The sequence below is a fragment of the Trichomycterus rosablanca genome, chromosome 23 (genome assembly GCF_030014385.1).
Source record: "Trichomycterus rosablanca isolate fTriRos1 chromosome 23, fTriRos1.hap1, whole genome shotgun sequence".
NCBI classification, from domain to species: Eukaryota; Metazoa; Chordata; class Actinopteri; order Siluriformes; family Trichomycteridae; genus Trichomycterus; species Trichomycterus rosablanca.
In genome coordinates this window covers 8,743,708-8,757,222 of record NC_086010.1, presented here as the reverse complement: position 1 = coordinate 8,757,222, position 13,515 = coordinate 8,743,708, and the positions used below count along the sequence as shown (strand labels likewise).

General features: G+C 42.8%; 1 protein-coding gene across 1 annotated transcript in view; it reads left to right on the top strand.

The window, feature by feature from the left end:
- gli3 (GLI family zinc finger 3) overlaps positions 1-9,276 on the top strand; it is a 159,539-nt gene extending 150,263 nt beyond the window's left edge. The window contains exons 13-15 of the mRNA XM_062985354.1: positions 1,281-1,577; positions 5,704-6,100; positions 6,975-9,276. Of these exons, the coding sequence (XP_062841424.1) occupies positions 1,281-1,577; positions 5,704-6,100; positions 6,975-9,133 (2,853 nt within the window). The 3' untranslated portion in view covers positions 9,134-9,276. The remainder of the gene's footprint in view (positions 1-1,280; positions 1,578-5,703; positions 6,101-6,974) is intronic.
- The last annotated feature ends 4,239 nt before the right edge of the window (positions 9,277-13,515 follow it).

Sequence of the window (13,515 nt, the reverse complement as noted above, 5' to 3'; positions counted from 1 at the left end):
TCATTTCTGAAACGGCTTGCTAGGTATTTTAGAAATAAACTTAAAAGTTGGCTCACTATTAAGCAGGTTTTAAAAAACTTCTTTAACTGTATGAACTCTGGGTGTCACTTCTGTATCAAAAAATTGAAAACGCTCCTCATCTTTCCCAAATCCCAAAACATAAAGGTTACACTTACACAAATCAGCCATAACATTAATTACCACCTCCTTGTTTCTACACTGTGTCCATTTTATCAGCTCCACTTACCATATAGAAGCACTTTGTAGTTCTACAATTACTGACTGTAGTCCATCTGTTTCTCTGCATGCTTTGTTAGCCCCCTTTCATGCTGTTCTTCAATGGTCAGGACCACTACAGAGCAGGTATTATTTGGGTGGTGGCTCATTCTCAACACTGCAGTGACACTGACATGGTGGTGGTGTGTTAGTGTGTGTCGTGCTGGTATGAGTGGATCAGACACATCAGCGCTGCTGGACTTTTTAAATACCGTGTCCACTCACTGTCCACTCTATTAGACACTCCTACCTAGTTGGTCCACCTTGTAGATGTAAAGTCAGATACGATCGCTCATCTATTGCTGCTGTTTGAGTTGGTCATCTTCTAGACCTTCATCAGTGGTCACAGGACGCTGTCCACAGGGCACTAAATATTGGCTGAATATTTTTGGTTGGTGGACTATTCTCAGTCCAGCAATGACAGTGAGGTGTTTAAAAACTCCATCATCATTGCTGTGTCTGATCCACTCATACCAGCACAACACACACTAACACACCACCACCATGTCAGTGTCACTGCAGTGCTGAGAATGATCCACCACCCAAATAATACCTGCTCTGTGGTGGTCCTGGGAGAGTCCTGAACATTGAAGAAGGGATTGCCTTCACCGCTAAGGAAGCACACGCCACTTCCTCCTTATTCGGATAGAATATCGCTCAATATAAGGCATCTCAGTAGGCAGCATTTTAAGGTATCTAAGAATTTAGACGTGCCTTCTTACCGGGAGCGCGAGTAGGATGACATAAAATGTTGTCTATGTACAGAGCTCACTAGGTTTTTGGACAGACCCACTGAGGATCAGAAAGCATTTCACATACTCTTATGTGCTTCTTGTTCAGTTGTGTTCAGAATTAAAAAGACCTCATTGCTGACTTTTTTAACACCCCAGTGTGGATAGGGTTACAACCATGGATTAATTCACTTATAAATGCCATAGAACTCTAATTCATGCTAAATTCCAAGTACAAAACCTATTGCTTCTCCTTACCTTGTCTTTTTTTAGAAACCGTATGTATGTAAGATTCCTGGCTGCACCAAGCGCTACACTGACCCCAGCTCTCTACGCAAACATGTAAAGACAGTCCATGGTCCTGAAGCCCATGTCACCAAGAAACAGCGTGGAGACACTTACCCCCGGCCTCCAACCCAACCGCGTGAACCCGGGGCTAACGGACAAGGCCGGTCACCAGGGTCTCAAAGGCCTTTAGGTACATTTGCTGACCAAAGAGAGTATAACCATGCTACCTCAAAACAAGAAGAATGTCTGCAGGTCAAGTCAATTAAGACAGAAAAGCCCATGGTAAGCCCCTTTCCATACTTTTTAAATAGAATAGCCACTGTGAAAATACACTATATGGCCAAAAGTACTTGGACACCTGATCATGAGCTTGATGGACAATCCATTTCATTTTAAATGGTATTAAAATACAGTGACTCCTATGTGATCATTTCAGTTATATCAGTAGCCACTATTCTGAGAAATCTTCTCACAAGATATTGAAGTATGTCTATGGGAATTTGTGCCCATTTAGTCAAAATATCATTTGTGTGGCCGTAATGTTCCAGTTTATTCCAAAGCTTTTCAGTGAAGCTGAGGTGAAGAGTCTTTAAACCAAGCTTTTCTTCATGTGTTTATAGACCTTGCTTAGTGCCAGGGGTTCCGTCATGCTGGAACAGGGAAGGCCCTTCCATAAACTGTTGATGCAAAGTTGGAATCATATAATTTCCCTATGATTTATTACAAATGTTCACAATTGTTGTGACTGGAAGACATTAATTCAAAAATTAGATGGGGTGTCCCAATACTTTTGTCTATTCATCCAGTTTCTTTCTTAATTCTCAGTGCTGTGCTTGATGTATTGCCCTCTTGTTCTCATAACATTGTTACTACTGTGTTACCTTTGCTCTGCATGGCCTGTATAATAACTGAATGTCTTTTTTATCCAATGCTTCACGCATTTCTTGCCCTCTCTTTCTAAGGACAGTGGGTAATCAGGTGAGATTTGGTAAAATATTAGCACTGATGTTGTATGAGCTCTGCTTTTCCAACCATTGATATTTCTGTTCTCACATGTTGAATGTCATTTCGATGCTGGTTCACTCATCTGTGTCATGACATTGATAATGTCAGGTTAATAATGCAATTTCTACATCAACTTTACATTATTTTTTTGTTTATACATCACCTGTGTTAATTACTGAGTGTCTATCAAACATGTTGACTCTGAAGTCTGGTTGTTAAACCTATAGTGCAGGAAACATTCTGCACCTCATAACTGACAACTGAGTCACGTACTATGATCTGCAATATTTCCCTTCTAGCTTGTATGTGCTTCAAGCAGCCAGCAAAGGAAACTTCTTGACCATCCCCCCAACAGACACAGTGTAGACGTAGTGTCTGTGTAGGTGCTAGAACAGGTAGCAGGCTAGTACATTAGACCTTCAGTCTCCAACCTTTTTTGCACCCCGGACTGGTTTTATGTAAGATAATATTTCAGAGACTGGCGGGGGCAGGAGGATTTAAAATAGAATAACAATACTGCTCACAAATTAGCTTTTTTAGCTGCAACGAGATGATGCTCCCACCTAGGGGTGACTGGAGACAATAACACCCATGTGTGTGTTGGAAATGGAAGCAGGGCCACTCAGGTGGCACAGCGATAAAAACACGCTGCAACCAGAGCCGGCATCTCGAATACATCGTATCGAATCTCAGCTCTGCCTTGCCGGCTGAGGCTGAGCGGCCACATGAACAACGATTGGCCTGTTGTTCAGATGGGCGGGACTAAGCCGGATAGGGGTCGCTCTCTGTCAGACTGGTGCAATTACAACCTTTGCTGGCTGATTAGAGGCGCCTACACAGAGATGAGGAAAGAGTGCTCTTAGGGTGTGTCTTTCCGTACACAATGCTAGGTGGCACAACACTCGTCAATGTGTGGGTGATAAGATGCATACGGCTTGCTGCCCACGTGTCGGAGGGGGCGTGGGTTGGCTTCGATCTCCTCGGTCGGAGCAGGGATCGGCATAGGCGGAGAGGAAGCTTGATGCAATTAGGCAATTGGACGCGCTAAAGGGGGAGGAACAAAGGGGAGAAAATGCATTAAAAAAAGGAAATTGAAGCCGTGTTTTCATTGCTGACGTAGCAATCTGTGATTATTTATTCTTACTGTGCGGCCCGGTAATAAAAGACCCAGGGACCGGTACTGGTCCACGGCCCGGTGGTTGGGGACCACTGCATTAGACCACTGCTCCACCTGAGCACCTCTCGCACAATCTAAAACACTTGCTACAGGTTCATGGTTGCCACTGTGTTACATCACATTTTCTTTTAAGCTCTTTGAAGGTCTTTTAAGTTTAGTACTTATTTGGGTACTGAGGACACCAATCGTTGTGGTTGTAAATGTGTCATTTTTCCCATTCTTGTTTAATATAACACTTCACCTGCTCAACCAACTGGGGTCTCTGCTGTCATATTGTACTTTTGCACCATAGGTTTCAATGGGGAAAAGGTCTGGACTGCAAGCAGGCAAATCTAAATAGAATAGACTTATGGACACAGACCTTTAAAAACGCTGCTGTTCTCAATTTTCTATTACCTTTCCTGGTGTCTTTATGACAGCACAGCGGTGTTTATGAATTTACTCCATTTTTCCATTCAACATACCATTTCAAATGCAGTTCATTGTTGTAATTTCACTCTTTCAATGTAATTTAAATGTTCATGAAATACCTACCTACAAACCACATTTCTAAAAAAGTTGTAAAATGCTGGGATTTGTCAATTCACTTGAGTTTTTTTAACTGACAAAAGTACAAAGAACAGATTTCTAATGTTTTCACTGTTTACCTTTAATTTATTTTGAAAATATAAACTAAATATTAATTAGTTTCTTGCACCACACTCCAAAAAAGTTAGGACCGGCATGTTTACTACTGTTGCATTACCTATTGTAAGTGAGGGCGACACGCTGGCTCAGTGGGTAGCATTGTCGGCTCACGGCAAGAAGGTCCTGGGATCGAATCCCAGGTGGAGTGGTCCGGGTCCTTTCTGTGTGAAGTTTGCATGTTCTCCCCGTGTCTGCATGGGTTTCCTCTCACAGTCCAAAGACATGCAAGTGAGGTGGATTGGAGATACTGTAACAAAAAAGGGTCTTTCCTAAACTGTGGCAGCAAATTGGGAAGCATATAATTTCCTTTATAGCATTGGTTTATTCCACCTGCTAGCAAGGGAAGGCATTCCACAATATTTCGACTGGACAGGACGGCCTTGTTCAGGCTGCTCGGGTGGCATAGTGGTAAAACACACTAGCCCACCAGTACTGAGATCTCTAATTCTTGAGTTAAAATCTCAGCTTGTGTAACCAGTAATTACCAGTCCTGTCATTAATGTGACCAAAGTGTGTAAAACATGACGTTAAAAACCTAATAAATATATAAATTAATATTCTAGTGATTACAGTGATAGCCTAGTGGGTAGAGCAGTGGGTTACCAGCTGGAAGGTTGAGGCTTTGGATCCTGGCTCTGCCACACAGTCACTGTTGAAAGTTGCAAGTATATAATAAATAATAAAGCGAATGTTATTGTACTGTACACATATATATGTATAAATGACAAGTAAGGGCATTTAATCTGTACTAGATTATTCTTATCCTGCCATTAATTATACTTTTTTAATAGTTTGTGTTAGAACATTAAGTTCTTTTTAAAGAAAAATCTTGCTGCTCAGATCTTCTACTCTAGTGTCATTTGTTGAATGTGAGAAAAGCAATCCTGAAATCTTGTGCGCACGGGAAGATACTCGTTAAAGAGACACAGAGTGAATCTTCCCATGCGCACAAGATTTCAGGATTGCTTGTTCTAACAAATGGTGGAGAATGCGGGCATAGCGGTCAAAGTAAGAACAAGTGACTAAAGGTTTATGGACAGTCTGCCATTGATTTTCCAGACCAATCTGGACTGCAGGCAGGCTAGGCAAGCACAGGCAATATGTGCATGTACTGTATATAAACCCATGTTGTTGTTGTGCATAGCTACTTTCTAATCCTTTTTGGAGAGCCATGAGCCATCTTTGCAAAGACTGAGGCTTCGTGGATCCTCCTTTTAAGCCAGTCATGATTCCCTCACGTTACCAATTCACCTGCTTATTGTGACATCTCTCAATGTGTGAATTCAAGTGTAACTTAATTATCCTATTAAATTCAAATATGTACAAAATACAATCAAGTAAGTCAACCAAAACATTGAAAGCCATTTCTTTGCACTTGTGTCAGTTAAATAAAAGATCAAGAGAATTAATGAATCAATGATTGTTTGATTGTTTTTTTACATAATGTCCCAACTTTTCTGGAAATGGGGTTCGTACAGTCAATTCATCATTACATATACTCACCCATTTTAATCCATTCATCTATGTCTGTATTCTCAGACGTCTCAGCCAAGCCCTGGCGGTCAGTCTTCATGCGGCAGTGACCAGTCCCCCACCAGCTCCCATCTCAGCCGTGGAGTCCAGCTTGTTGTGACCAGCATTGGGCTGGTGGGGAAGGGGGTGGTGGTTGCGAACCAGGAGGATGAAGAGGAGGAAGACGAGGAAGACCGAGAGGGAGAAGATGAGGGTGCTCCTATCATGGACTGCACTGTATCCACCGCTACCGCCACGGCGGCTACTCTAGCCCTGCAGGCACGCAGAAGTCTTGGGCGGCCTTTGCGCTGGATGGAACAGGTTAAGATGGAGAGGCTTAGGCAGGTGAACAGAGACGTGTCGAGACATCTGTCACCCACACCGCCCCCGAAGGGCCAGAGCCTGCCTGGACTGACAGGTAACGGTAAGGGTTTATCTAATGTCACACTTATGTATTCAATAATGTTGCCAGCACACAGTGCCATATTTACTTTGTACATTTTTTGTACAGTTTTGTAGCTCCACTTACCATATAGAAGCACTTTGTAGTTCTACAATTACTGGCTGTAGTTTATCTGTTTCTCTACAACCTTTTTAATCTCCTTTCACCCTGTTCTTCAATGGTCAGGACCCCTACAGAACCACTACAGAGCAGGTATTATTTAGGTGGTGGATCATTCTCAGCACTGCAGTGACACTGACATGGTGGTGGTGTGTTAGTGTGTGTTGTGCTGGTATGAGTGGATCAGACACAGCAGCGCTGCTGGAGTTTTTAAATACTGTGTCCACTCTAACAGACACTCCTACATAGTTGGTCCACCTTGTAGATATAAAGTCAGAGACGATCGCTTATCTATTGCTGCTGTTTGAGTTGGTCATCTTCTAGACTTTCATCAGTGGTCACAGGACGCTGCCCACAGGGCGCTGTTGGCTGGATATTTTTGGTTGGTGGACTATTCTCAGTCCAGCAGAGACAGTGAGGTGTTTAAAAACTCAATCAGCGCTGCTGTGTCTTATCCACTCATAACAGCACAACACACACTAACACTACCATCAGAATGATACACTACCATCAGAATGATCCACCACCTAAATAATACCTACTCTGTGGTGGTACTGGGAGAGTCCTGACCATTGAAGAGCAGCATGAAAGGGGGCTAACAAAGCATGCAGAGAAACAGATGGACTACAGTCAGTAATTGTAGAACTACAAAGTGCTTCTATATGGTGGAAAGTGGAGCTGATAAAATGGACAATTTGTACTTCTTTTTACTAATCTATGTTTTTGTTACCTCTAGGGTCGTGTACTGTTCAGAACACGTGTGGGGGTTCACTAGTGCCTCAGCCTCCTTCATATACTGAACCATCCAGCACAGAACTGACGGTTCTAAACCTCTTACGGGACCGGGACCGTCGTGACAGCAGGGACAGCGCCACCAGCTCGGCCTATCTCAGCAGTAGCCGGCGTTCCTCTGGCATCTCTCCCTGCTTCTCAAGCCGCCGTTCCAGTCAGGCCTCGCAGTCTGAGCACACGCAGCACAGGCGCCTGCACAACCTCAGCGCTACCGACTCCTACGACCCCATCTCCACTGACGCCTCACGCCGCTCCAGCGAGGCCAGTCAGTGTGGAGGAGGCGTAGGCTCCGGTGGGCTGGTGTTCGGTGGAAACTGCGGTTGTGGAAGTGGCGGTGTGGGAGGAGGTGCCTTCGGATCGAAGGGTGTCCTGAACCTGACCCCGGCACAGCATTATCATCTCAAGGCTAAGTACGCTGCGGCAACAGGTGGACCCCCGCCGACACCTTTGCCAAACATGGAACAGGTGACATCGAAGATTCGGATGACTGTTGCCGGGCAGGAGGAGAGTCAGCTCACACTGCCACCTCTGGTCAAACCACGGCGCTGCAGTGATGGTAGCGCTCATGGACATAGTGGTCACACGGGGTACAGGCATAGGGTATTCTACCCAGGCGAAAACCCGGGCATTAGTGACCGAAGGGCGAGTGACCCTGTACGGACAAGAGATCACAGTACCCACGACATGCCCCAAATACAGCGTTTTAGCAGCTTGAATAATATGCACCCCTTACCCCCTCTGGCTAGCAATCATTTGCCACAAGGTCTAAGCCTCCAAAACTACACCCGCTCCGAGGGTAATATCCAGAACAACCTGCTTTCCCCTTGCCCCCCAAGCATCTTAGAGCAATCAGCACTTGAAGCCTTGGCCATGGAGCATGATGGAGCTCACCTGTTCAGAGATGATGACGTTCTGCCCGATGACTTGACCCAGTACCTCAGAAATGAGGAACATGAGGTTGTACGTAGCCAGCAAAATGGTACAAGTTCCTACATTTACAGAAATAATGGCACACAGGTACGGAATTTCCAGCAACAGGAGGGACAAAGTCCCAGGAATGATGGCCTGCCCATCCAATGGAATGAAGTAACCTCAGGAAGCGCTGATGTTTCTCCTCCCCGGCCAAGCCAGACCAACGCAGCAGGCCGTCCATTCGGTCACTTTGAAAATATGGTCGTGGTACAGCAGCTCCCTTCAGACTTTATAGACCACTGCAACTCTAACCACAATGGGATGACTTACCCAAATCAACAGAGGCAAGGTTCTAATGTAAGCCAAGATCTGTCTTCCAGGATGAACCTTGGTGTGAATACAGGAACAACTCCAGGGAGTTGTAAGGTAACCGGAAGAGGTAGCTCGAGCACTTATAATTTTGGCCAATCAGGCATCCAGATTGCTCCAGGATCTGTCCGACCGAACAATTTCCACCAAGTAAACTCATCACGAGATCAAATACGGGGAGGAACATCAAGTTGCAGATTATCCCGTACCTCCGTATTACCCCATATTCAGTCCCAGCCCACTATAGCACAGCGATATTCCACCTCACAACTCATTAACGGTCGCAACGGACAGCCCTACCAGCAGCAAACTTGTAGAAAAGTCAACAGCACCAGCTGTTCGCTTGTTAATCAGGTTTCAGGACTTAAACTAGAAGTAGACGATCGACTTCAACCAAACTCGTGCTCTTCCATGCAGCAAGAGCAGTTATTTGATCAGTCCTTCAACACTGAGTTCTGTCAAATGGAATCTTTTAGGAATGATCAGGTATCTCTTGGACCCTCGGGGGATGTTCTGTCTCCTGGGGCCAACCAGGTGACCAGTACCATAGAGTGCAGCACAGACGACAATGTCCTGGATAACGTCGGCCTGAACTTTTCCTCCATCCTGGACGATAACTTCGACCAGGGCAGTCTGGTATCCGATGTCGTTAGTCCCAGCAGTCACGGTTTATCGCACGCTTCCTCTCGGCTAATGACTCCTCATCTCTCGAATATGTTTCAGAGCGTACCTCCTGGCACCAGCAACATGGCTATCGGCGACATGAGCTCCCTTCTGTCCACCCTCGCGGAAGAGAGCAAGTTTCTTGCCATCATGCAGTAGCGTAAACCACCACCACCCTAATAGAGAGAGTGGAAAATAGACAACGTACAGATAATTACTGTAATATTATGTAAGGATATGTGGATAAAAAGAAAAAAATAAGGATTTTTGGATTTAACAACATGAGGATTTAACTCAATGTATAGGCATTTTATATAGATCTCCTGAGGGATCAGAAATACAGTGTAAGTATATAAATAAATAGACATTCCTTTTATGGAATAATAAAAAAGAAGTCAGTTTTATATTGCTTTAACATGAAACTTTATGATATACACCGATTAGGCATAACATTATGACCACCTCCTTGTTTCTACACTCACTGTCCATTTTATCAGCTCCACTTATCATGTAGAAGCACTTACTGTAGTCCATCTATTTCTCTACATACTTTTTAAACCTGCTTTCACCCTGTTCTTCAATGGTCAGGACCACAGGACCACTACAGAGCAGGTATTATTTGGGTGGTGGATCATTCTCAGCACTGCACTGACACTGACATGGTGGTGGTGTGTTAGTGTGTGTTGTGCTGGTATGAGTGGATAAGACACATTAATGCTGATGGAGTTTTTAAACACCTCACTGTCACTGCTGGACTGAGAATAGTCCACCAACCAAAAACATCCAGCCAACAGTGCCCTGTAGGCAGCGTCCTGTGACCACTGATGAAGGTCTTGAATATGACCAACTCAAACTCTGATTTTACATCTACAAGGTGGACCAAATACAGTAGGTAGGAGTGTCTAATAGAGTTAGACAGCGCTGCTGTGTCTGATCCACTCATACCAGCACAACACACACTAACACACCACCACCATGTCATTGTCAGTGCAATGCTGAGAATGATCCACCACCTAAATAATACCTGCTCTGTGGTGGTCCTGTTGGGGTCCTGACCATTGAAGAACAGGGTGAAAGCAGGTTAAAAAAGTATGCAGAGAAACAGATGGACTACAGTCAGTAATTGTAGAACTTCAAAGTGCTTCTATATGGTAAGTGGCTGATCGGTGTAAGTATCATACAATTTCTATTTCTCTGGACCAGTATTCCAAAACGTGTATTACTGTTTTAAGTTTAATTGTAAAATATCCATAAGTTGCATGTTCATTTTTTTCACATATTACACAGCCTCGTGTAACAAGGCACATTTACTACGGTACTCAACTTTTAGTTAGATCATATATTACAGAATTCACAGAGACAACCTGTCTCTGGTGGCATTAGGTCATTACAGGTCAAATACACTGTCAAGTCACATTAATAGAACGCCTTTATTTGTCATATATACATATACAGGTGTACAGTACAATGAAATTCTTCGCATATCCCTGCTTGTTTGGAAGCTGGGGTCAGAGTGCAGCGTCGGCCATTGCACGGCGCCCCTGGAGCAGAGAGGGTTAGGGGCCTTGCTCAAGGGCCCAACAGTGGCTGCATGGCAGAGCTGGGATTTGAACAGTTAGTTTGAACAACCTTTCAGTTGATAGCCCAAAGCCCTAACCACTAGGCTACCACTAGAACTCTTGTCAGAAGTGGGATTCGAACCCATGCCTCAATGGGAGACTGCGACCGCTTGGCCATCCTGACTAAATTATTGGTCATAATTATTATGACCACTTTCTACTGTCGACAGCTGTGGCAGCATTATGGTCTTGGGAATGTTTTCGTGGCATTCTCTGTGGAAGGCACTCTCAACCAATTTGGGTATGAATCCATCCTTGGTCTACAAACGTCCATTGGTTGGAAGAGCATGACCAAGACCTCCAAGTACTAAGACTGCCCCCCTAATTTCCCAGACTTTAACCCAAATGAGCATCTGTAGGACCATCTTGATAGTCGTGTTCACTCTATGGATGCACTGTAGTCAGCATGGCTCCAGATACATGTGACAACCAAGTCACTCCCAACCCGTCTAGCTGCAGTCCGTGCTGCACACGGCGGTCACGCTGGATATTAGCTGGTTGTCATAATAATGTGACTCGTCAGTGTATTACATTTAACAGTCAGTAGTGTTGCAGTGTTTTGTTATATCAACATTTTAACATATTTCTTTGAGCACACATATTTCCATTTTATTACATAAGGGTACTACACACGTGGACCAGAGCACCATAGTGAATTGTATTATCATGACTGTACACATGTATATAGACTTTTCTCTCTTTTTTACATTAATTTCCATCTTTTTTACTGTGTTTCAATTACTGGTGCTTATGACAAGCTGTGCATTATGTGGCAATGTTGAGGTTATTTGTAGTTAACCTTATGTTATTATGTTACTTTTTGCCAGAATGTGCCAACAAATTTATTATTTTTGGTATTCACCCAGGACTATGTACCATTTTGCAGGGTACAACCAACCTCATGAAACTCAACCATTTCGGTTGTTTTGTCAAGTGTTATCTTTCCCTTAAAACAACTTTTGTTTTGATTAAGTATGGCAGTATGACAATTGCAAATAAAACATATACTATGTTTTAAATTTTATGCCTGCAACACATCCCAAAATATTACACTTAAACAACACTTAAAAATCATTTAGGGAATTAAGACACGGAGCGATTTAATTCTTTCATTGTGCAAGTATTTAGCTATCATGGTCAACCATGTAGAACTTTACAATGTACCACAGTTTTGACTGCTGGCAGGACGGTCTAGCACCCACACTCTCTGATTAGTCAACCATGCCATTGTAACAAGTAAAGAATGCGGCTTGGCATGATGTTGCATGTTGTTTATTTGTCAATAAGATATGGTGTGGATAGTGTTAATTTATAGTTATATTAGCAGTATACACCGATCAGCCATAACATTAAAACCACCCCGTTGTTTCTACACTCACTGTCCATTTTATCAGCTCCACTTACCATATAGAAGCACTTTGTAGTTCTACAATTACTAACTGTAGTCCATCTGTTTCTCTGCATGCTTTGTTAGCCCCTTTTCATGCTGTTCTTCAATGGTCAGGACTATTCAATGGTCAGGACCTGCTCTGTGGTGGTCCTGTGGGGCTCCTGACCATTGAAGAACAGGGTGAAAGCAGGCTAAAAAAGCATGTAAATGGACTACAGTCAGTAATTGTAGAACTACAAAATGCTTCTATATGGTAAGTGGAGCTGATAAAATGGACAGTGAGTGTAGAAACAAGGAGGTGGTTTTAATGCTATGGCTGATTGATGTATGTGGTGATGTCCATCACATGATTTATCATGCAGTGCCATTAAAGGAATCGAAGGTTTCTGCCTTGTTTTTTGCAGTTCTCTCTGAATTACTTAAATCTTTTAATAATATTTTGCACTGTAGACGGTGAAATACCAAAAGAGCTCTTAAAAATGTTGCTCTTAAACTACTGTATCATTTGCTGTAGCATTAAGCCATTTCTACACATTAAGGACTAGCATTTCTCTGATTGCTCTTTGATAGCCAAGCCAGTCGTATCTTTCCTGTTCTAACGTTCTAGAAAATGTGTTGCAGGCATTAACTTAAGAATAATTAAACATTAAATAACTTGTGTTCATACTGTTTTTGGTAAAGTACAAGGAAATGTTTCCTTACAAATCCCTGTTGTCTGTTTTAATTTGCATTTGACATGCTGTCTTAACTTTTTGAGTAATTTGCTCTGTAAAAAGTCACCTGGGTACTGTGTTTTGCTACGTGTTTTGCTACGTCCCTTCTTTTAAATCTTCAAGTGAAGAATATTGGACAGTATGGACACACAGCTCTTGGTAAAAGCAGTATTAAAAGCATGTACATAGCTGCAAATGTAAAGTTTTTATAAGTCACATTGTAGCACATAGGTACTGTTTTGTTTGTATGTTTTATTTTTTGTGTGTGTATCATGTTGTGTATCAATGTTATGCTATTGTTTTCTATAAGATAAGTTTTGATTTTCAGAGGAAGTGATTTTAGGGGTTTGGGCCAAAGGTTTGTGCCTTATTCGTGCCTACCAATTTCAAGAGGAACACTGCCAGTCTTTTATAACAAAGTATTAAACAATATGTGTTAGTTACAGCGACAACCCCCTGATTTTACCTGAGTTAGTGACCACACATCATATTCGTCCAGTTGATGTGAAATATATCACATCATTGCCTTTTTATACGTGTAAATATATTCATTTTTCATAGTATGTGAGTTGACAGATGAGTTAAACTGACAATATGGACCAAAATGTCCACTAATGTACCACATAGGAATTTGGAATTACCAAAAAAGGGGGGTTTATGGTACACAGCAACCATAAATGGGAACCAACATCTGAATGTTTTTTTTCTTTGGCTGTTTTTGTAAGAAACCAGAACTTATGTTTGTAATGTTTTAATAATAAAAAAAGAAACAAAACTTGGAGCATTGTGTCTTTTTTATATGTGCTTGTTTTGCACATT